A 23,039-nucleotide genomic window follows, 5' to 3' on the forward strand; every position below is an offset into this window, starting at 1 on the left:
TAAGAACGAGGACAACGTCACAGTGAACCTGGATAAGAACCTTAGATAGCTGTGTACAACAATAATAATCTCTCTTCTAACTAAAATGGGGAAATTGCTTTCAGAAACTTAAATGTGTTTAAAAGCTAGGCTGGCTTGAATGTTCATGAATTTCATGGCTCTGCGCTAGGCCCATTAAGAGGAGAGAACCAGCAAACATGACTGTGCTGATGTGGCCTAGACCATCTATCAAGAAGCACTCTATTCACAGTATCAGTACAGCAAAAGCCTATTAGCAGTGACTACAAAGGGAGGGGGAACCCACCAAACACTCACAGCATTTCCACAGCTACCAGACAGTCCCCACTTCACTTCACATGTTTGTTGCCAACCCTGGATGGAGTACTGACAAATGCTGCAAACTTTCTCTTTAAAGAAATGACTGTACTTTCTCACAATTTGGTGAAAGTTTAAAAAGCTCTATTTTCTCACATAAAAATCTAAGAAACTAACAAAGCAATAAACAACTTTCCAGCATACTACTTCTCAAAAGTAGGATGAACTTATTTTTTTTTTTTTTTGGTAAGTTTAAAAGCTCCATCTAAAGCAGCATATTCTGTACCTCTCACCTCCCTGCCTGTTTAGGCATGGCAAAATCTGTCCACTGAAAGCCTTGATTACCAGCTGAAATGTTTCCCTAAAAGATTTCACTCTAATTTCTATGCCACTTTTTCTATGCCCCAGAGCATAGGTGGTCCCTAAGATGGCCCTAGGTGACAGTTTTTACCTTATAATGCTATTGCCCAACTAAAGAGGAGAGTGCCATAGTCTATGTCTTCTAAAAATAAAACACGGCTTCAGCATGTTTAAGGGTAGGCTCTAATCAAATGGTAGCATCACTACACTCCTATTAAAAGATGCATTTCTATGTTTTCCCAGAAGAGAAAATAACCATTCTCTAGTGATACATACGGTGCAGCTGTATGAATATGCACGAGTCTCGGACTGCTTAAGAGTTACCCTTTGCATTCTGACCTCCTGTCATCAAAGCAATGCCATTCTTTCCTACCCACTTTTCCACACGCCACAAAGCATTCTCGGGAAGGGAGCACGCAACTAGCATTCTCACAGATGGCTCACCAGTGCAGGCACGGCCAGCCCCTCTCCTAAAAACTCTTTTACAATCATCTATGCCTCTGCACCAAAACAATTTCTTAAACTACTACATATTTAAATACTCTTTTAAAAAATTAATGATCAATTAAGAGAAGCTAGCGATTTTTCTTGTTTCTATTTGCACTGTAACTTGTAAGCATTCACTTGTCTGCATCTTTTAATAATCCTCCTTCATTCTCTGCATGCAAGACAGGGCATCTAAAGCTCTACATGTTTGGTAAATTCTTTCTGACTCTCAGTGCTGGATTAGGAATCTGAAAAATACCCAGAATTACCAAAAAGGTCCCTTGAAGTTTTAAAAATCTTAGGAATGATTCAGTAACCAAACCTGACCAAAACTGATCAATTTATTGCAACATGATTGTGCACTATGTTTTCTGGTAAATGCCCTGTAGTGTATTATTAAAAAGCAAAGCTCTTGGAGTCATCAGCAATTTGCTGATGGTTGGTTTATGAATTACTAGGTTTGCAGACGCAAGACATTGATTTAGTGAAGTTCTTCTATTGGACTGAAAATATAAACTATCACATATGTAGAAGGAAATGGAATTGTGGTTGCAGTCAGAACCATAGTGTTGAATTTCTTCAACCACAACACTGCAGAAAAAATGTGTTTAAAACATCATATAAAAGTTATCAAATATGGAGACCTGTGGATTTAAAAATACAATCCAGGCTCATTTCACCGTAAAGTGACATTTTCGATGTATAATATTGCTGTTATGTGAAACTAGGAGCCAAAGAGACTAGATGAAACTTTGGTAGTCAGCCTTACACGTTAATTCATCTGGACTAGAGCCATTTCCTAACATCCAAAGATACACAAGCACCGTGGCTTACCGACACCAATCAGGAAGTTGCAGTACAGCTAGCTCCGTGCTGCTTGACAATCACAAAACAAAAACACTTCCTTCCCTGTTCCCCTTTTCCTCCGCACAACACTCGGGCCCCCAGATGCAGGAGTACCTCTTGCAAACACTTTGCTGCTCATCTCACTTCCAGCTGCCTAAAGTGCTTCTGGAGATGCTGCTCCCTAGTGTACTGCTCCAGGATGGCTGCTTACACGAAACGACCAGGCAAAGTACCAGACGCCTAGTCAGGGCAGAGATTAAGTCTGACCTTTCAAAACAAAAGAACCATCTTTTTTTTTTTTCCCCTGAAATATGAAACTGCATGTTGTGGACAGGGAAGGAAGAGGAGAAACTCCCCCTCATCATCACCATCACGATTGCTTCCTTTTCTCTTTTGGCTGGCTGGTTCAGATGACCAAGGCTCCTTGCTTCGTTTTTCAGATCTGGGCAATGACAGCCACCAGGATGATATGGACCAAAGTACAGTGTTCAGAAATGACTGGTAGATAAATGACCATTTATCAGTCTTTTGTTAAAAAATTTTTTTCTTATAAAGTTAACAAACCAAGGCTGTTGATCCCTGAATTAGAAAGTTGATTTGCTTGATTATATTCCAAAGTGTGAGGTGGGAAGGAGGAGGGGAAGCCTCTAGTGCTTTTGTGTATGTTACTGATCCTCTATTTTGGCAACATCTTGGGAGCATCTTCTGATCTGGTGACGTGGCATTTTTTAAATCTAAGTACCAGCCCGTGGCCCTGATGCTGGCTACTTACAGCCCAGAGGGGAAGAGGGTCTGCCCCCTCCCCCTCGCTGTTTCAGTCCGGCCCAGTAGTGGACACAGAGCCCTGGGCGGTTTCCCCGGAAGCAACTGTTTCTTCTTGTGACGGTGACTCTTCCTCAGCTTGTCCTCGAGATGTGACAGTTGTTTCAGGGGAGATGCTATGAGGCCCCTCCAGGGGTATACAGCCAGGGTGATTTTTGCGAAAGTGCTGATTCAAGATGGCCTGGAAGGGGAAGCTCTTGCCACAGACATGACAGTGAAAGGGCTTGTTGCCTGTGTGCTTGCGGATGTGATACTCCAGTTGATCTTTCCGGGTATACTTCTTGCCACACATGCGGCAGACGAACGGTGTGATCCCCATGTGCAGGCGCATGTGGCGGTCCAGGCTCCCCTTCTGGTTGAAGGATTTGGCGCAGTAGATGCAGGTGAGACGGGGGTTGTACCGGAACCACCGCTCAGATACTTCCTGCTCTCGGAGATACTCCACATAGCCACTTACTCCCATCATTGCTGACTCTTCCACCTGCGCCAGGTGAGGAACGTAAGCAAGAAAGAACATACATTATTACGTATATATATATTAAAAGACATCAAATCTATTTTTACCTCTGTTACTAAATCACAAGCCTACTTTTAGTAAACATACAAACAGGAAATTATTACCAAAAGTAAAGATGTTAAGGTAGAAATTAAAACAAAAAACCAAGGACACTCTATTCCATTACCATAAAAAGAGCAGGACAGCTGAGTTACTTTCTGGCTGATAAACTGCAAGCTTATTAACCCCCTGTTAAATGTTCCATTTTATAGTGATAGGAGAATCTCAGCCCACTCATACTATCCATTTGGACTCTAATTTGCAATTACAGTCTAGACCATCAGGTACGTCCTCGGGCGGTGTTGGTTCAATAGAACTGTCTGTGGTGACGGAAACGTTTGATAATCTGCACTATCTAATACGGTTGCCACCAGGCACATGCAGCTCTTAAGCATCTATAACATGCTAGTGTGACTGAGGAACTGAATTAATTTTAATTGCTTTCAATTAATTAAAATTTAAACTTAAATAGCCACATGTGACATGGCCAAAGGTTACTATACCTGACAGTACAGAATACATTATGACAAGCACGTTATAAATTGTATTTATGGCATTATCATTAATACCAAAATTTAATCCAGCAGTAAAATAAAAATGTATATAACTTACAGGCAACAGTACTCCTTTTACTCCAAAATATTTTAGTACCATACTGACATATTTTCTTCACTCTAAAGACTAATCAAAGCTTAATCAACCTCAGAAAAAATTGGTAAGAGAGCTGGGAAGGGAAACTAGACTGAGATGTGAATATACTAACTTGGTTATTCCTTCTTGTAATCTTTTCACAATTCGATATTCACTAAGTATTTACTGACTGACTGTTGTCCACTAAATACAATGACAGGTACCGCAGAAAAAGAAGTTTAAGACTTGGTTTCTGATTTTTGCCCCTGAACAAAAAGATAAAACTGCTGAACAAAAAGGAGACAAAACAAAAGAGAAAGAGGGGAAATACATATTCCTAACAATGTTGCTAACTCATTTTTCAAACTGCTTATACTAAAGGTAAGTGTCCAGGAAATACAGTGCACAGACATATTATCATCTAATTTTATTTATCTATTTGTAGTGGTTTTGAATTGATTTGAACAGATTATTAAAAGTAAATAGAATATACTGTGATTTATATATTATTTCTCCAAGCTCTCTTAGTTTATAAAGTATCTCCCCATAAGGTAAATTTGTTACATTGTGAAATAAAATTACTTAACACATTAAAAAAGCTATTACTATACAAGCAGCATATAAACTCTGCCATTGTTAATTAGATAACTCTTTAAGTTATTGCAAAATAATGTTTTCCTTTTCTGATTTCTTTTTTTTATGAAGGTCGAATGATACATAATTTAAAACTTTTTATTAGACAGAATAGTATGTTGAATCCCCACCACACAATTATCAACTCACGGGTAATTTTATTTTTCCTTTATCCTCATCTATTTCTCTCCTTTCTCATATTATTTTTGAAAAAAAAACCCAGACATAATTTCATCCATAAATATTTTAGTATGGTACCTCTGAAAGACAAGGGTTCTTAGTATAACCAAAATACCACTATCACACCTAAAAAAAACCCAGTAATTCCTTAATATCCATTAAATAGGATCTTAATTTCATTTGCCTAATCTGAACATGAACAGTCTAGATAGTCAAAGGATTTAACATACGAAGTAAACATGGTTTCCTCCTATCTGAAAGCTGGGAGCGGAGGGAACAATACATTTCTTTGAATGAATAATTTAAAAACCTTGGATTTACATATCTTTTGCATTCAAAATTCTGTATTAAAATATCACCATTCAGGAATTCCTGACTTATTTAGCTGGCTGACTTCTGAAGTTGTTGTGTGTGCATGTGTGTATATTCTATATACAATGTTTTAAGTAAAAAAAGAAAAATATATATATATATATATACACATAAGCATTTTAAATATGTAGGAGGAAATTACGTATGTTTAGCACAGGTAAAGTACTAACAGAAAAAGGAGAATATGTAAATGTTGACTCTAGATTAACTGGAGAAAGATGAATTTAATTATCAATTAATCTTGTAACTTCTTGAATTTCTAAAAATGTGTTTTGTCTCCTTTCATATATGTTAGCTAACAGTGTTCTTCAGTTTTTCCAACAGAATAGAGGCAGTTCTCACCAGGTTTGGGAAGCAGTATGTGAAGTCCAGCATTGAATATTAAGGCTGAGGTTTTAGATGATTTCAATTTGTCTTACATAACTTTTCTTTCTGCTCCAATTCCCTGGATAATCAAAACTGAACTCACATAAAGAATGAGGGGTTATTCCACTAAAAGGTCCTTGCTGACCACAGACAAAGCACAGTATAACTTCTATGAGGCTGTTTCCTCATCCATAAAATGAAGAAGTTACATGTTTTGCCAGCTCCATTGGATTCTCATGGGAATCACATATGGTAACAGTACCTTGGGGTATCTTGAATACCTGCTGTTATGCTTCATAGCAATTACGTGTGCTGGAACCTGGGTTCAAATCTGCATCCTACTTATTGTTTGATTTGGAGCAAGTTATTTACTTTGTCAGCTTCTTTATCTGTAAAATGGATATGATAACAGCATCTACTGCTCTGAGCACTGCATGAATACACTAAAGTGCTTAATATAGCTCAATAAATGCTAGCTATTATTAGACACTACAAATTCACAATTATTCCTCATCTTGAGGGTGCCAATTCCCTAAAAAAAACTGCCTAACATTAAGGAAACTAATGTCATACCAGTATTGTCCACAAGCAGAAAGTAAATGTATTTTAGCTATCTGTGATGAACCATAATCAGAAAACTCACACATTATAATATACTTCACCTAAAAAATAAAGTTGCAATAAAAGAGCAAGTAAATGAGCATAAAATATAGATTAGGTCCTTGTCAAAGGCAACAATATATCTTTGGTAGTTTTATTCATTTGAACTCTAAAAAGCAGCAAGGACAAAAATGGCTGCCTCCTGGTTTTCTCTGTCACTAACAGGTGGATCATTTCACTCCTCCCACTTTGCAACTCCCTACTATTTTGTAAATCCTGTGAGCCCAGGGACATTCCACATTGCTGAATACCCCTGAACTGGATCAGTGCTTGATATGTAATAGGTGTTCAATAACTTTTTTTAATGAACCATTCCATATAATGAATAAACTCCATATAAATGAATGCTTTCCATATTTTCTAAAACAAATACCAGTCCAGATTCTTGCCATGGCCTTCAAAGCTGTCAACCATTCTAAAATTGCAGTTGTTAACCTGAGACTCAAAGAACTGAAGGGACTTCAAAAATCATCTGATTCATTTACTAATTTTATTTATAGATCTCCAAAACTGAGGACTTCACAGGCAACTAAATAATTCCTCATTTACTGGCTGTCTCTTTATTGGGCACCTACCCCACAGTAATCTTAGTTACTCAAAACTACTTAGAGGCAAAACAACTCCCATTTAGTGGGCACCTGATGAGACAGTGTCAGATACAATGAGGTTTAGAAAATGTGGACTCTGCTCTCAAGGCAATTTCAATCTAGAAGGAGACAAATTATTGCAAATAAAAAATGAATAACTTATAAGAGTCAGTAGAGAATTAGGAAATATTATACAGTACCATCTGTAAATGCTACTGTGGTATAAGAAGGGGAGATCAAAGAGGTCTAGGCTACTCAGGACAGAGGGAACTAGGAGCTGGGCCTTGGGTGGTCCCAGATGCCTGGGAACAACAGGGTATCTCAGACTCAAGGTGCAGAGACAGAAAAAAGTTTGATTGTGGTTCTGAGGCACAGAGAGTCTGCCTGTTTTGGACAGACAGTGAATGCTGATGAATGGTGGGAAAAGCTGAGTTAAAAAGATTATAAATTACTTGGAAAATTAGGCCAAGTATTTTAACCTCCATGTGGTAGAGAAAGGGAAAAAGTCATAGAATGTTTTGAATAAAGGAGTGACCTTAGTAACCTGTTCCAGTTAAATCACCCTCATAATCAGGAAGCTCTTCAAGCCCATCAAAGTTTGTTCTCCCAATAATGTACGTCCATGTTCTGTTTTGGTTCTCTGTGTCAGGGAAAATATGACTGGTGAGTAGACTCACCATAATAAATTTTTATACATGTTAAGGCATACATAAACTCATCCCTTAACATCCATTCCAGATGACACTACTTAGCTCCTATTTCTTTCTTTTTATTTTTTGGTGGAGGGAGTTTATTGGGTGTTTATCTATCTATCTATCTATCTGTCCATCTGTTTGTCCGTCCATCCATCTATCTACCTACCTACCTACCAATCTATTTTGATGGCAGTGCTGGGGACTGAACCCAGGCACACACTCTATACCACTGATCTATACCCTCACCTACCTCCTATTTCTTTATAGCCTGTAACTTCTGCTTCAATCAGGTAAACACTCTTGTAGAATTCTAATTTTTATCTCTATCCCATCTACACGTGGAATAAGTTATCCTTTCTGTAACCACTTTAAAAACCACATTTAAACTCTTTTGAAGAACACTTTCCTTAAGTAGATATTGATTCCTGTAAGTGCCTTTTAAGCATTCCTATTCCCATTACACTGTTACTGAAGTCTATACAGTCTTATCTATATGTGTTCCGCATATCTGTTAGTCTGTCTTATCCCCCCAGTAAATTGTAAGGTCTGTCTCACTGCTGTATTTATTTTCACAATAATTACAGTCAAATAGTAATCACATCCTATTTGAGAGATGAGGAGAAGAAGTGCCCTAATTATGAGTACATTCCTCCAAGCTCCTAGCATGTTCTCTAACACGTTATTAAAACTAAAAAATTCTCCTGTAATGGTTACAGTACCTTTTCTGGTACCAAATGGCATAATATGCAAGTAAACATAATTTGTAACAATGTCTTGCAGCTGTAACTATACTATGTACACAATACACATCCAAAGGTTTAGATAAAAATTAAACAAGATACTATCAGTACAGTGCAGAAGATTAAAAATTAGCTACACAATCTTAATCTTAATCCACCAGTGTTTCTTTTTAAAGAGCAACAGTGTTTACAATTTGTGTTCTACTTGGTGAGTTGAGCATCTTTTTAAAAATCAATCTTCAGTGACACAGACCTATGAGAAAAACACAAACAAAAATATCAACCAACTACGTACATATACTATTTGCTGAGGAGAATCGCAAAGAAAATAGAAGATATCATTCCTGTCCTTTCGAGAACATTTTAGCTTGAATTAACGATTTAGGAAGAAAATAAATGAAAAGATACAAGCCTATTAAAAAGCAAACAGGACACAAAACTGTATAAGCCATGTATTCACACATATGCAATACTGTATAACTTAGTAATTATGTAGTCTTATATGCACGATGCACAAAATCAAACTCTCTCCATCCCAGGTCCTAAATTACCAGCATGTAGTTTTCAGGGGTTATTTTTATTACTCTCAGGACTATAGACTAGTTCCTACAGTCAGCAAAGAGTTCCACAATCTTATCTTTTTCTATTTCCCAAACTCTGCTGACACCAAAAGTATATTTCCTGCACGCTCACAAGCAAGAATAAAGAGAAAAGTAATCAGATAGAGTATTTATTTAATAAGGCCACTGTTACCCCTCCCACCTCTCTCCTTCCTTAGTCATTACACTGCGTTCACACACAGTGGCAACTTCTTCAAGCGCCACGGTAGTCCTAAATCCACAAGCACACACCTGGGAGCTGGGCTGCTTAGGCTCATCCATTCTGGCAGGAGACTCACTTCTCGCTCTGTGTCTCTCGGTCAAGGGAACAACACTGCCGGAGGGGCTGAATCTGTTGGAAGAGGAGCACAAAGGGGCCTAATAGACAAGTAGTGCCAAGGAACATAAAAAATGGTGATGTCTATATTCTTTACCCCATGGCTGAGAAAGAGGGAACAAATTGGACAACAGATTTCTAAGAAATACTTTCATGGAGTCCCTATAGAATCTGGTATGAAATTTTAAAAAGTTTGCCTTAGTAGATTAAAGAAATACATAATGACAGTGGATTTGACCTGGGGAAGCTAAGGCTAAATGTAAGCTTCTCGCCTTACATAAGTACTAGGAGACCAAGAAAAGAACAAATTAAAACTGGGTCTGTAATTTTGTTTCTTCTACATAACTCTTAGGTTTTCGGTTGATCTCTTCTCCAAGCCCCACGATAACTTGTATATTTCAGACTGTTGACGTAGATAATGGAGATTAAAAATTTTTGCATTTGAGCTATTAACTTGCTACAGTTCTAACTATAGTGGAGGGACAAAAGTGCTAATTTAGGGGGACAATAAGTATTATGCTCAAGAGTATTTTAACTAGTAAGGACACAAGAAGGAAAATACTCAAATGGAGACCACCTGACGCGAATACAGTATATACTCGCCGAATTTTGGTGACACGTGTGTCTCTCAAGACCAAATGTGAACCAAAGTAATAGCTACTTTAGTTACCATTGTTCATATGGTCAATTTAAAGTTTTTAAGAAAGGAAAAGAACAAATATTACAAAGTTGGTAATATTTCTTTCTTTTAATTGAGACTTTCTTTCAACTTACTTAGATTAAAATTATCATTATTTCCACCAAAAAGAAATGTTCTAACAACTGCTATGTATTAGAAAGAGAGAAGTGGGCAAACGGCATAGTAGCACTGATGAAAAAAAGACTCTCAGGTTTGTGGTAGCAGTTGTCATCAATAAAACAGAAAAGATACCGTCAAATGACAAGCGAAGAAAAGTAATGAAAAACATTCAAAAAGCTTTTCTTTGCAATTACTCTGATTACACTGATTTAAACAGGACAATCACTGCTGGTACCATAATTCCTCTAATTTGGTATAGATGGGCACAAAGAAAACAGTGCGACAAAGCAAAGTGAAACTCCCAGAGGCCACCTACCTGTGTGAGAACGTACCAAGGAAGGGCAATGCAGTCAGATTCCCAGCTGAAGATCAGCTCTCTTCCTGGAATTCCGAGGAAGCCCTGGCAATTACTGATCCTAGTGTGACTGTAGACGCTATTCTGATTCATGGAAGTGTCTAACTTTACCATAGTTCTCACAATACTGTGAATACTTCAGGACTAGGAGCTTCCTGCTTTAAAAAAAATTAGAACGCGAGTCTTTTGGCACACTTCCAGTTTCCCCAATATCAATATAACTTTGAGAACATCAAGTAAGGAAGATGCTCTTTGTATCACATAGGGCCTGCTTTAGTGATGTCTGAACAATAGCTATTAGATGGCAAACAAAATAAAACTTACCTGTCAATTTCACTGCTTGTTGGCCGAGCCACCTTGGCTCCTGAAGATCCTAAAGTATAATTTTCCTGTCCTATAGAACCATGGCCTGTGGTGTCAATCACCATGGCTGTGACTTCCTCTGCACTACTCCCATCTTCTCCGGAAGGCTGATTCTCAGGCCCAAGCCACTCCTCCAGATTTTCAGTTTTGATGTGCACTGCTCCAAGAACCCTAACTTCATCATCACTCCGGGCCCCTCGGTCTGCTACTCCTGTCTCCACGTACCACTGTCCTGCTCGGTTGATCCGAAGAATGGGCTCCCGGCTCTCTACATCAGAACTCTGTTCAATTATCTGGGGGCTGGTGGACTCCTCGGGAGGACTGAGCTCCCTGATATCCAGCACGGCACTAACCTGACCTCGCCGGCTTGCCTTTGGGGTGTTTTGTCGGGGGCTAAGGGAGCGGTTCAGATTTGGTGTAATACTATGAGACTCTGGAGGTCTCTCTGGATGCTTTGTCCTCGTTTGACTTAATTCAGCTTCAACCTCAGCCACATTAATTTTGAAATGAATGCCCTCCAGGATCTGTGTACATTTGTCTATAATATGCTGCATCTGCAGAAAACTGGCAGCTGTCAGGTAGCTGATGATATCTGCCAGTTGCAGGCATATCCGCCCCGTATAACAGAAAGAAAGGAGCTGTTCAAAAACAGTAGGGTTCTTGATGACTGAAATGGAGACAGTACTCATCTCATTCAAGGACATGTGATCTCGGAAATAGGGGGAGCTGGCAGCCAGTACCACTTTGTGAGCCCGAAAAGCCTGTCCTTGCACATTGACCACGATGTCACAGAGACGGCCCTGCATGCGCAGCTGGTTTAGATGGCTCAGGACAGAGTTGCTGAAGTCAGGGATCTCCAGTTGTATGTTGCCACCTTTCTCCATGGTCGTACCTGAGGCTGTAGGCAGGCATTCAACCCTGCTGAGAGAGGAAACCGTATGCTCCTTAATAATGATAATTTCACTCCCCTCAGGCTTTCCAATTCAAACCTATTTTAAAACACTACTTGGAGAAGTTTCAAAATTTCCAAGTAAAAAGAGATACATGTTTAAATATGGAAAACAAATACCAACAGGTTTATTAGTTTAGGTTTCACAGCAAGATACTGTTAAAACAAAAAAGCGATTGTTAGACTTCTAAAAATTCAACCTAAGCCAGTACTTTCCTTACTAATAAGCTATGTAATCTCAAAACAGACATTCAACAGATGGGGAGAAAGCAGCTGTGAAAGTTGTTTAAGTGTTAATCGTAAGGCATTTGCACACAGAATATACAGTCCTGTGTTCTAATTTTTTTCTGGAGAAGGAAAGAAAGCTTTTAGAATAAATGCAGTTCTATATGGATGGGCTGATTAGATACTCTTCTTAATATTTTACTACATGCTTTATGAGTTATGTTTATTATTGCATGAAGTGACTAATATCCCACAAGAATGTAAGCCATTATTTCTAAGCTGAAGAGTCAGAGCCCCCACAGAAAGGCTTTGGGTTTAGGACTCAGAGGCAAAATTTAGTTTAGGAAGAAAAGCCGAGTTGTGTTGGGACTCTAACAAGATGCAGACAACCTGAAGTTTACTCTCAGGACTAGGAAAAGGTAGGCAAACCTGCCTCTATCTAAATTGAAAGTTGGGAATTTCAGAGTGGTAATGATACTTTGGTTCTGAAATTTAGGTCCCTAAAGCTGATAAGAAAACAGCATTTACCAAGTAGCTTCAATGTTGTTACATTAAAATATTTTTTAAAAAAATAGCTGAACCACTTAAACCTGTTAACTACATCCAACAGCCTTGACTGGTTGAGAGTAGTTTGTATCAATCCCAATAGGAAGACACTGACTTGAGCCCAATGTGTTTCCACTTATCTGTAAATTTATAGACATTTACATAGTTACTTAAGACCTGAAACTTTGGGAACTTATCCTGACACGCTCATAGTACTGCCCCGTATTTACAACACACTCATCAGTAAATAGGGTAGTGTACACACTGATTTCAAGAACCAACTTTAGCCAATCTGACCTTTTTCCAAAGCGTTTTTGTTTGTTTTGGAACTTTTAATCCAATAAGAGCCTCTGTCGTTGCCATCATGAATTCAGATGTTTATTTTGGAGCCTACACCAGCGCCTTTTTTGTTTGCTCTTTCCGGCAATTCCCCAGTGAGGAGGAAGCCCCTGGAGTAAGGTCTTTCTCTACCGTCGGCACTGGAGGGGTGCAAGCTGTAAGAGGGAGAATCGGGAACGGCATGGGGTTGGCCACTCCGGTACTTGGGTGGCTTTCGTCTGCGTTAGGAAGCGTGGGGAGCGGGGAACTGGCAGAGGGGCGAAATGTCACCGAAAAGCGGGGATGGAAAGGGGAGCAAGGCATGTGGCGGGGAGCGAGCAATCAGGTGAGGGTAAAGCACCGGGAAGGGGGCGGCGCCCCGGGACCCGGTCCAGGCAGTAGGCGTAAGCAGGCGGGGAGCTGCCCAGAGGTGGGTGTGTGTATCTGGGTGTGTCCGGGCTGCCGTGGGGGAGGGGGCCGCCCAGCCCGGGGTCCTGAGGGAGGGGCCCGGCGAGGGGGCGGGTCCGGCAGCTCAGCCCGGCCCGGGGCCAAGGGGGTGGAAGGTCTCCCGGTGCCTTGAGGCGGGGTGGAGGGAAGTGGCTGAGCGCCCCAGGAGCAGGCTGCGGCGGAGACCCAGCAAGGCGGCCCCAGTGCAGGGCAGCGGGACCGGCGTGCGGGGCCCGAGCCCAGTCAAGGAGCAGCACCTACCTCCGGGGGTGGAAATGGGCCGGAATGGGCCGGAACACCGTCCCGGAAGTGAAACCCCCCACCCCCTCCCCCGGAGCGGGCGACGTGCCGGAAGGAAATCACTCACCCTTACACCGCCCCCCTTCCCCCTCCCCCAGCGCTTTCCGTCCCTCGCGCCCCCTCCCCTCTCTTCTCTTCCTCCTCAGTCGGTAGGAGGGCGGGAGCCCTGCGTCACGCGGGCTGTCGTGTCCCCGCCCACAGCGGCGATGTGGGCGGGGCCAGGGGCGGGTCAAGGGGCGGGATTAAAGGACTGGAGGGAGGTGCTGCTGGAGGAGGAGGAGACGGAGGGAGGAGAGGTGCCGGAGTCGAAGCTGACGTTAGCGGAGAGCGTGCGTCATGACGTCATGGAAAAGAGCCTTATATACAAGCGTCTGGCCGCCATCTCGGTCTTTCCAGGCTGCGAGTCGGTGTCTGGTATGTATGTCTTCGGCTTACCGTTAAATGGGTTCTTCGCCCGAGGCTACCAGCTCTTAGTAACTAAGTCACCTTTAGCTGGCTGGTATTTCCAGGGGAGTCGTAGGCCGTTGAAGGACTCACAAGATGGGGATGGTGGAGGATTGCGCATTGGGTGCAGGCGCGGCCTAATTTGCGCTTGCGTTGCTGGAGGCCGAACTGCGAAAAAACCTCGGCTCGTAGGCCCTGCCTCTGATGAAGCCTGTGTTGGTAGGGACATCTGAGACTGTTGATGAATGCCAACGGCTCTGATGGCGGTGCATGCCGAGTCACCGACTGGGTCTTTGTTAATGGCTTCGGCCCCATTTTCCTTCAGCCAGGTGCTCTAAGGAAAGGCGCTAACTGGGGAAGTCCACGTGCTTCTTTAAATTGCTGCATTCCGCACTGCATCATTTGTATGACTGGTTCTTTAATTTTGTGCAATGCTCTCAGGAGATTAAGGGTGGTGTAAATCATTTGCATACAGGATGCGAGGACGACTTAGTGCTTAAACTTAGTTTAGAACAAAGTGAATTTTAAAAGTTGCTAATTTTTCCCTAGGAATGATGATAGGCATGAATGCAGTTTGGCTTTTGATGGCTTCTGATGAACAGGTAAGAAACGGCTAAAAGCGGTGGGAAGAATGCAGTCTGCTTAGAGGTCTTTTTGTTAAGCCTGTGATGGTTTAAGAGTAGTGGGCAGAATGGATTTCTGAAAAATTTTATTCTGAGGCTTGATGGTAAGATGTTAATGATTAACTTAGTGACACAGTATGTTCCATTGGATATTCTTTGTTTTATAGTTACGTGCCAAATGGATGAGAGCTGCTACTGGGGTGAGTTACTGAAATACCCTCAAAAAGGGGAGTTGGGTTGAAAAGTCCACTGAATGTGCCGCAATGATGACATTTTATTTGCTACTCTTGACTGTGAGGATGACGAGAATTATTACCACCATTATCCTAACTGAGGCACACAAAATGGTGATTGAGAGACCGTTGAGAATGCACCTAAGTTTACATGAAACTGTTTATTCCCAGGTCCTACAGCAGAGGCTTTGCGCTGTATTCATGGGCAAACAGGTGAGAAACCTTTTTATACTCTTTACCCAGCACTTTACAGTTCTTTTTTAAAGGGTTACAAATTGTTGATGCTTACAGTAGGGTTTTCCTCCCTTTCGAAAACTTCTAGGGAGGAATTTGGATAAACAGATACTATGATGGTTGCATAGTTCAACAGATTGAAACATGAAAGAGATAGACCATTTGTCTGATGTATCTGGTTTGGTAAAGCTTTTATTAATAATGTAAGCAAACTACCACTACTAATTTAGCTTCTCTTTTGTAGGCGCTAAGCAGAATTAGCTGGAAGTTGAAGGGGTAAGTAAAACTAACTGAACTAAATATTGGTAACTGGGCAGGCATGACAAATGTCACTAATGGCTTTTAAGAGTTGCTTTCTAATGCACAGGAACCAGCCCTACCATGGAGTGTTTAAACTGTGCTAAGTGGCAGATCCTTGTCCTATTACCTTACGACTTCTGATTTGTAAAAGCAGCCTGTATGATGATAAAGCAAATACTGACTAAACATGAAAGTTTTAATTAGCTCTATCTGATATCAGGCACTTTTGTGGGGAGATTTGTGGGGAGAAGATTCATCTTTGGCTATTTATAAAGGTATTCTTATTTCTTAGGTGGACTTGAGTTTTTGACATATCTGGAACTTTTTTGGTGAGTATTAATGTTTAAAACAATTTCATAGCTCAAAACTTACTGAGAACACTGCTGAATTAGAATGCTTAACTATCAAGCTAACTTCCTGTGTTTGGTTTGCAAATGCATGTTGAGCATACTCTAAACAGGGTTTTTGTAATGATGTTGAGCAAATGTCTGACCTGAAATGAGCATGTAGACAAGTCTAACACTGAAGAACCCTGTGTCAAAAATTAATAAAAAAAAACTTACTTGCTTGCCATTAACAATTTAGTAAAAGGTGTCTCTTTCTCTTCTAGCTACCGGGTATATGATTTTATCTGTGGATGGCTTGCTTGGGGTAAGACATGGAAACAGTTCTTTGGCTCTTGGCACTGAGATTTAGTGTTTCTGAAATGTGCTGGTCTTAGTAATTGTTGACATGTGTTAAGTGTGTTCTAGTGGTGCACAAGCCACTGGGCAGTTGAAGTAAACAGTCTTTAATGTTAACCTCTTGTGAAGCATGTCTAAAGAAACACTATTTTTCAGGTGCAGATTTCGGGGAGGTTTTGTATAAAGGTATGTATCTTATCAGTTATAACTAGTTACTTGGCAAGATGCTGTTAATGATGATTTTTTAAAGTAAACAGATGGGAATCTCTCTGAGAAAGAATGAAGATTTTTTTAAAAACTGAAACAGTGTATGGAAATTTTTTGAAATCTACCTGTAACTACCTATTAGTAAATTTGATTAAATTTCTGCAGGTGTGAAGACATGGGTTGTTACAAGACATGGAAGAAGGAGTTTTAAGCAGAGGTACAGTAGTCTCAAGTTTGTTTGGTGTGTTATGTGGTTTAAAGCCGATACAATGATGATAACATAGTTCAGCAGAGTAACAGTGATGAGCAAATACTGTCTTTCGCTCCTATCTGACGTATCTGGCTGCAACTATATTCTGTTCATACCCTTGAAAAGGGAAACTGTCTCACAGGAATGTTCCGGGATTTGGATAAGTATGGTGGCTCTTAGGGAAATGTTCTGTAAATTTCATGGTTAGGATATATGGTCATTTGGATAAGCATAGGTTAACAAACACATTTTGGGGAAGTAAATTTTTATTACATATTAATCTACGTATTCACACATATTAATTTATAGATTATTCCACAATTTGTTATTTAGCTGATTTTAAATCAATAGTCATTTTCCGGAGTGGTTTTAGATTCACAGCAAAATTGCCTGTATACCAGGACCGTCTTCACACACCTCACCATCTAGAACTGGAGTGGGACTTAAAATTAGGAACCTACGTTGATACAACTTTACCCTAAGTCAGTTCATTGGGGTTTACTCATGGTGTTACATGCTTCTCTGGGTTTGAACAAATGTACAATGACAAAGGTCCACCATTGTACAGAACAGGTTCACTGCCCTAAATTTTTTGAAAAAGTTAACATGGGTTATTAAAAATGGGAAAGTGAAGTAGGGTAAATTTTAAAGGCTTTTTTTCTTTTTCCATTTTAAACAGGCAGACCTGTTACCCTAAGATTAAAGGGTAAGTTAGTCTTTGGTCTATATGATAAGTTAGAATGTAACCAGTGATGCGATGATTCTGCCAAATGAGTACAATGATATCACCCATAAAACCGTTCCATTTTGATTTCTGAGGTTACTTTAATAACAAGTATCACACAAGTTTTTTAATGCTGTGATCTAACATAGTCTTTCTTTTTCAGGGCATTTCACAGCAGCAGTCAAATGCAACTTACCAGCTGAGAGAGGTGAATGAGCCTTGAAAATATTAGTACTGTTGTCTTTTGTTCCAGAATACATGATGATCTCACCCCAACTTGAACTCTCTCACTGATTACTTGATGATAATCAAAGATCTGATGTTCTGTGTATCTCAAATGCCATTAGAAATGAAACCTAGAAATGGGACTAAAAAAGGTTGCTTTGCTTTGTTCTTGCAGGCAGCTGAATGGATGCTCCTGGGATAGAAGAGCAAACAACTTTGAATTCTAATAAATAATTATAAACCATCTGATGAAGCATGCTTATTTCAATTTAATGGAATGAAGGAAGGAAAAATAGGATATTTTTGTAATTAAGAACCGATGGCGTATTTTCTGCAGAAGTTTTCGAAGGCTGAATGAAATCCCTGGGTCAGTTTGTCACCCTTGAAAACCCAAGTATTGGGAGTTGTAACCTAAGGCTGGGAAGCAAAAGATGAGCTTGAATCATCTTTGTACTGTGCAAGAAAGTTCTCAAAGAATGAAAATGTTGAATATAGGACTTCAGGGGTACTTAATTTACAAAACTGGGACATTAAAATAAGTATAGAGAATTGCAGAGAAAAGTACAAGCTCTCCACATCAACTAGTGCCGAAATGGGAAAATCTGTTTGCTGTACTAAGCACCAGGGCGATGATCGGTCTGGGAAATAATTGGTGGGTACCAAAATTGGTGTAAAGAAATGGACTGGTTTCAGTGAAAACCACCTTAACATTTAGGAAAACTTTTTTACAAAAGATTTTTGAAAAAATTTTTCGTGATGGGAAGTAGTTTTATTTATTGATAGGGAGCCAGTGAGTTACTAGTTAACCCCTAAATTTCTAGTATTAGCTCTGGCAACATTAAAATGTAAACAGCTGCCAATCAAACTAATTTGGCATTACAGAGTAGGCACGTTAAGTTTGATTTTAAAACATTTATTAAACTCTCACTTGAAATAGTATTCTAAAAACTAGGTGAAATCAGTTTTCTAATTTTTTCCAGTTTATTTCTGATACTTACATGCTTAGGATTTACTTTTGTAAAGCAAGTTGCAAATATTAAGATACTAGTCATCCCTTGGTATCTGGGGGGGGGGTTGGTTCCATGACCCCCTGTGGATACTAAAATTTGTGGATACTTAAGTTCCTTTGCAGTAGTAAAGATGGCCGTCCAAGGGTTTTGGAACTTGGATTTTGAATATAATACCAAATAAACACTGATCTCCCATGCCTAATTGGGTATATTTTATAGAAAGCTTTTCATCAGCATTTGTAGTATATGGTATTCCCCATCAAAATCTTAATGAAATGTAGGCTATTAAGAGTCATTTCTTGAATACTCTATAAAACATTGATTAATTAGCCTTGAGGTTTTTAGAGCATATAATTCATAAAGGGGTGATGTGCTTAGACCTCAGCAAAACGGCACAGGCTTAGCATGCATGAGGTCTTGGGTTTAATCCCCAGTACCTCCATCTGAAAACAGTGTTTTAACATTAAGATTTGTTTACAATAACTTGAACTTTCAGGTAATTGGAAAGTAAGCAAATGTAAAAGGTATTTTGGGCCAAGTTATTAGTAACAATACAGCATGTTAACCAATTTTTGAGCCAAATTCTTAAAAGCATTAGAATTTTATATGTCAAATGCATTTATGTAATGTAAGAAGTTGACCAAAAACCCTCAATATTCCCACTCTTAAGATTTCAAATGATCTTTGTTGCTTGGAAAATATGCTTTGCTTTTTATCTCAAATTCACTTTAATGTTTGACAAATACCTAAGAATCCAGCTGAATTACTTGATAATATTTATGTGGTGCTACTTTTCTGGGTAGACAGTTCATACAGCAGTGTTCAATTAATGCTAAAAAAAAATCACTTGGTAATTTTAATCAGAATGATTAGTGGATTTACACTTAATAGGTATACCTAGGAGATACTGTGGTTTCAGTTGCAGACCACGATAAACCCAACATCACAAAGTGAGTCACAAATTGCTTTCCCAGTGCATATAAAAGTATACTAAGTGTGCAATAGCACTGTACCTTTTTTAAAGTGTACATTTTAAATAGTATAGTTGGTTTTAATACTGTGTTAAACATACTTTTAAAATATTTTATTGCTAAAACCCCTAACCATCATCTGAGCCTTCAGTGAGTCATAGTAACATCAAAGGTCACAGATCCCAGATCACCAGGACAAATACAGTAGAAATAAAAAAGCTTCAAATATTTTAAGAATTACCAAAATGTGACACTGGGACATGAAATGAGAAAATGCTATTGGAAAAATGGCGTGGTTAGAATTGCTGGACTCAAGGTTGCCAAAAAACTTTCAATTTGTTCAAGACAAGCCATCTGTGAAGCACAGTAAAGCGAAGCCCAATAAAGCCAAAGTGTGCCTGTGCTCGGTAACTTAGAGGCATAAGGTCCAATAAAGGGAACAAGCTGATAGTTGCTCAGTGTGTAGTTCTCCCCATGTGTACTACTAAGCCAAGAATTTGATAGGCAATCCACGCATCTGGATTACATGTTTCTATGTAAGTGCTGTGATTAACAACAAACAGGTACAAAATGTCAAGCTTTTTTTTTTTTTAAAGGGCAGCTGAATGATTTGGGGGTTGGTTAGTACAATACAGAGAATACAAGGGGTAAGTACTAACGCCAGTACTCATTACGGTTATAAGTATGCATATTGTTAATTTTTGTGTTACTTGCTTTTTAGAACATAAAGCCATTAACTTGAGGTTTACACAAAATACTTATGTATATACTTATACGTTCATAAGTAACATTACATTTTAAAATATTGGAAACTGAGTATCTGTGCTGACTTGTATTTTCAATTAATGGAACAAGAAGACAACATTCAATTGAGGATCGTACTGTTAATAAGACTCTTAAAGTTGATAATGTCTTCCTTTGCACTTACCTCAGCCTACACGGGGTCCTGAGGATTCATTATGAGAAAAATGTCAACAGCTTTAAGACCTTGCTTTGAAAGGAACTAAAGAGAAGCAGATTGGAATGTGAGACTTTATTTTGTTTTCAAATAAGTGGTCTTAATTTTTCTTCTTACAGAAAAAGTTTTAATCAATTTATTATAAATATATCTAAACTATTAATTTTTGTAGCTTTCAGGTAAAGTCAAAAGCTTCGTTTATACAAAGTCAATGAGAAGAGGTCGGTAGAGATAATTGCTCTTAAATATGACATCATCCATTCAAGTCCTTGGCGTAATCCCTGGTCAGTAAGAGCTCAGCATGCCTGAATATGCCACTAGTGATCTTTAATATATTAGAAGTTATTTTCAAAAACTGGGGGATTTCTGCTGCTGTTGTGCATTCTTTAACATCTGTGCATTAGCAAAAATCAGCAATCCAGCTTTCCTTAGGTTCTCATGGGCTAATATTTTATAGAGTTCTTCAGCTACAGATCCTTTCTCTGTACTGTCCACAACAACTGTTACAAACCGTGTTAGTATAGTGTTCCAGGAAGAATGAAGATTCTTGGCCTCCAACATCCCACGTTAGGAAACGTGTATTATTAATCACTCTCTCTTCTACATTACTTCCTATTGTAGGGCATGTATGTACAACTTTATTCATAGAAAATTGGTAAAGGATGATAGTTCTTCCTGCATTATCCAGCCCAACAACGGTAACTTTGTGCCCCTCCTGGTGGTTGAAGTCTCCCTATCCTGGTGTAAAGAATACTCATTTTTGGGCAGCAGACCCCCCCCCCACCCCACCCCTAGCCACCAGGGCTGCCGGGCCTCCTGGGCTCAGGCAGACGGGGAGGCAGCCATGCGGGGAGCCTCTGCCCCTGCTGCCGTTTCCCTCCAACTGGCTTCCTAGGAACTGGTAGGAGGCCAGAAGGCAGACTGCCCTGTCGCCACCCCAGGCCCTGCGCCCCGGCACTGGCCCGTCTAGGGGACATCGCCACTCTGTTGTTGTGAGAGCCACTCGCGGCACTGTCCTCCCCCAACTCCTCTCTGGCGGCTGCAGTGGCTGCAACCATGTGAGCAAGATTTATATATATTCATAGGTATATTCCTTCTATATATTCTTGTTCCCTCTTTGAGATGTGTCATTCTCTGAGTCAAAATAACTTTGAGAGCCATAAAGATTACAAATTTTGATAAATCCTTTTATACAGCATTACATGGTTTATCATTTTGGGATTCCAGTTGTTATTAAATCTCGACCTTGAGTACATGTTGTTTTAATACTTTTTGTGTGACAAATGGGAAGCACATGCCACATACCAAAGTAGGATTTTCTTTTTCTAGAAAATCATGTGCCATTGTTTGAATTACAAGCTGAACTACTTGCTTTTTCCACAGAACATCATTTTTACTTGAAAAAAAGACAAACATTAAGATTATTCATATTTGGGTATTTGGCAGGTATTTTCTCAAAAACAAATTTGAGGGAAAAAAAAGGATGGTATTTGTTGCCAGTGATAACATTCAAGCTTTCAAATGAAAATTAGGACTTTGGAAAGCTTGTAACTGTCACTGTGCACTCACAGCTTTTCCATACTTAAATGACTTTGATGAGATCAGTGGTGATATTACTGAATTTGATTTTTTAGGTATTGTATAATGAAATGTGTCAACACTTGGAAAATTTGTGTAACTTGGTGAACCAGTATTTTCCAGTGATCAACGTATGGTGTTACAAAATCATGCATAGAAGTTGTATTCAAAATAATGATAGGCCAATGGATTTTAGAAAAGTTTATCAATACAATTTCAGATTACACGGTGCAACTAACCTTGAAGAAACTTGTCAAGTTTTGATGTAATCAAAGAATATCCATAATTATCAGAGAAGGCTATTAAAATGTTCTTTGCTTTTTTTTGGTCATTTTTATTGAAGTACAGTCAGTTAACAATGTTGTGTCAATTTCTGGTGTACAGCACAATGCTTCGGTCATATGTGAACATAGATTTGTTTTCATATTCTTTTTCACCATAGGTTACTACCACATATTGAATATAGTTCCTTGTGCTATACAGTATGAACTTGTTGTTTTAAAATGCTCCCTGCTTTTGTAACCTCATATTTATTTGAGGCCAGATTTCTTCATATATTTCAACCAAAACAACAGATGGAATGCAGAAGCAGATATGAAAATCCAGTATCTTCTATTATACCAGAAATCAAAAAGATCTGCAGAAACAATGTCACTCTTCTCATTAATTTTTGTTTGGGAAAATAATTATTTTAAAAATAAAAATATACTATTTGTGTTAACATGTCATGAGTTCCTTATTTTTAAATGAAGTAATAAATATTTAAGAAGTCATAATCCCTGCTACAGTAAAAAGAGCTATGTAGAGCTCTCTGGGTCCTCGATAATTTTTAAAGTGTAAATAGTCCTGAGACCAAGAAGTTTGAGAACTGCTATTCTAGGTAAAGAAACAGGAGCCTAGGGAGGTTAAGTTTTTGGGCCAAGGTTGAGTAACTGGAGAGTGGTAAAGCCAGGAATTAAATGCAGGTATGTCCAACTCACACAAGTTCTTTCCATGAAGTCCACTGTCTTGTACCTGGTAATTTCTGACATCATGAACTGACTCCCTTTCCATGAAACAAGAAAAAAGTATCTTTATGGTGGCATCTTTAGGATGAATTGTGCTGAACGAAAA

At 39.3% G+C, this 23,039-nt stretch overlaps 2 protein-coding genes, 10 non-coding genes and 1 pseudogene across 19 annotated transcripts in view; 11 read left to right on the forward strand and 2 right to left on the reverse strand.

Annotated features, from left to right (window-relative positions):
* Positions 1–13,563, reverse strand: part of ZBTB37 (zinc finger and BTB domain containing 37) — a 27,438-nt gene extending 13,875 nt beyond the window's left edge. The window contains exons 1-5 of one of the 8 annotated variants that reach the window (XM_006211138.4): positions 13,448–13,534; positions 12,719–12,915; positions 10,663–11,619; positions 9,100–9,199; positions 808–3,310 (exon numbers count right to left, since the gene is read on the reverse strand). In XM_006211138.4, coding sequence (XP_006211200.1) covers positions 2,822–3,310; positions 9,100–9,199; positions 10,663–11,585 — 1,512 coding nt within the window. In that variant the 5' untranslated portion in view covers positions 11,586–11,619; positions 12,719–12,915; positions 13,448–13,534 and the 3' untranslated portion in view covers positions 808–2,821. Of the gene's footprint in view, positions 1–807; positions 3,311–5,870; positions 5,956–7,389; positions 7,454–8,055; positions 8,502–9,099; positions 9,200–10,662; positions 11,623–12,718 lie in introns of those variants that run through there. The other 7 variants (XM_072946083.1, XR_012062703.1, XM_072946078.1 and 4 more) reach the window with 7 other exon arrangements.
* Positions 13,462–17,653, forward strand: LOC116284814 (uncharacterized). Its single transcript, XM_072946909.1, has 12 exons — positions 13,462–13,900; positions 14,480–14,532; positions 14,721–14,753; positions 14,958–14,999; positions 15,265–15,296; positions 15,596–15,649; positions 15,931–15,971; positions 16,160–16,189; positions 16,376–16,427; positions 17,140–17,166; positions 17,348–17,392; positions 17,585–17,653. Exons 1-11 carry the CDS (start codon positions 13,462–13,464, stop codon positions 17,385–17,387), a joined length of 843 nt encoding a protein of 280 aa, XP_072803010.1. The 3' UTR covers positions 17,388–17,392; positions 17,585–17,653.
* Positions 14,119–14,200, forward strand: LOC116284842 (small nucleolar RNA SNORD74). The gene has a single exon (XR_004194502.1). It is a non-coding gene; the product is annotated as a small nucleolar RNA SNORD74 (small nucleolar RNA).
* LOC116284849 (small nucleolar RNA SNORD75) lies at positions 14,591–14,652 on the forward strand. Its single transcript, XR_004194509.1, has one exon. It is a non-coding gene; the product is annotated as a small nucleolar RNA SNORD75 (small nucleolar RNA).
* Positions 14,810–14,891, forward strand: LOC116284838 (small nucleolar RNA SNORD24). The gene has a single exon (XR_004194498.1). It is a non-coding gene; the product is annotated as a small nucleolar RNA SNORD24 (small nucleolar RNA).
* LOC116284847 (small nucleolar RNA SNORD77) lies at positions 15,129–15,197 on the forward strand. The gene has a single exon (XR_004194507.1). It is a non-coding gene; the product is annotated as a small nucleolar RNA SNORD77 (small nucleolar RNA).
* LOC116284843 (small nucleolar RNA SNORD44) lies at positions 15,475–15,537 on the forward strand. The gene has a single exon (XR_004194503.1). It is a non-coding gene; the product is annotated as a small nucleolar RNA SNORD44 (small nucleolar RNA).
* Positions 15,786–15,850, forward strand: LOC116284848 (small nucleolar RNA SNORD78). Its single transcript, XR_004194508.1, has one exon. It is a non-coding gene; the product is annotated as a small nucleolar RNA SNORD78 (small nucleolar RNA).
* On the forward strand, positions 16,229–16,312 carry LOC116284840 (small nucleolar RNA SNORD79). Its single transcript, XR_004194500.1, has one exon. It is a non-coding gene; the product is annotated as a small nucleolar RNA SNORD79 (small nucleolar RNA).
* Positions 16,472–16,552, forward strand: LOC116284844 (small nucleolar RNA snR60/Z15/Z230/Z193/J17). The gene has a single exon (XR_004194504.1). It is a non-coding gene; the product is annotated as a small nucleolar RNA snR60/Z15/Z230/Z193/J17 (small nucleolar RNA).
* On the forward strand, positions 17,205–17,282 carry LOC116284841 (small nucleolar RNA SNORD47). Its single transcript, XR_004194501.1, has one exon. It is a non-coding gene; the product is annotated as a small nucleolar RNA SNORD47 (small nucleolar RNA).
* On the forward strand, positions 17,435–17,511 carry LOC116284839 (small nucleolar RNA SNORD81). The gene has a single exon (XR_004194499.1). It is a non-coding gene; the product is annotated as a small nucleolar RNA SNORD81 (small nucleolar RNA).
* A 116-nt stretch (positions 17,654–17,769) lies between the features above and the next one.
* Positions 17,770–21,106, reverse strand: LOC102544162 (ADP-ribosylation factor-like protein 5A pseudogene; annotated as a pseudogene).
* Between the last annotated feature and the right edge of the window lie 1,933 nt (positions 21,107–23,039).

Source organism: Vicugna pacos, chromosome 21, assembly GCF_048564905.1.
Source record: "Vicugna pacos chromosome 21, VicPac4, whole genome shotgun sequence".
NCBI lineage: Eukaryota > Metazoa > Chordata > Mammalia > Artiodactyla > Camelidae > Vicugna > Vicugna pacos.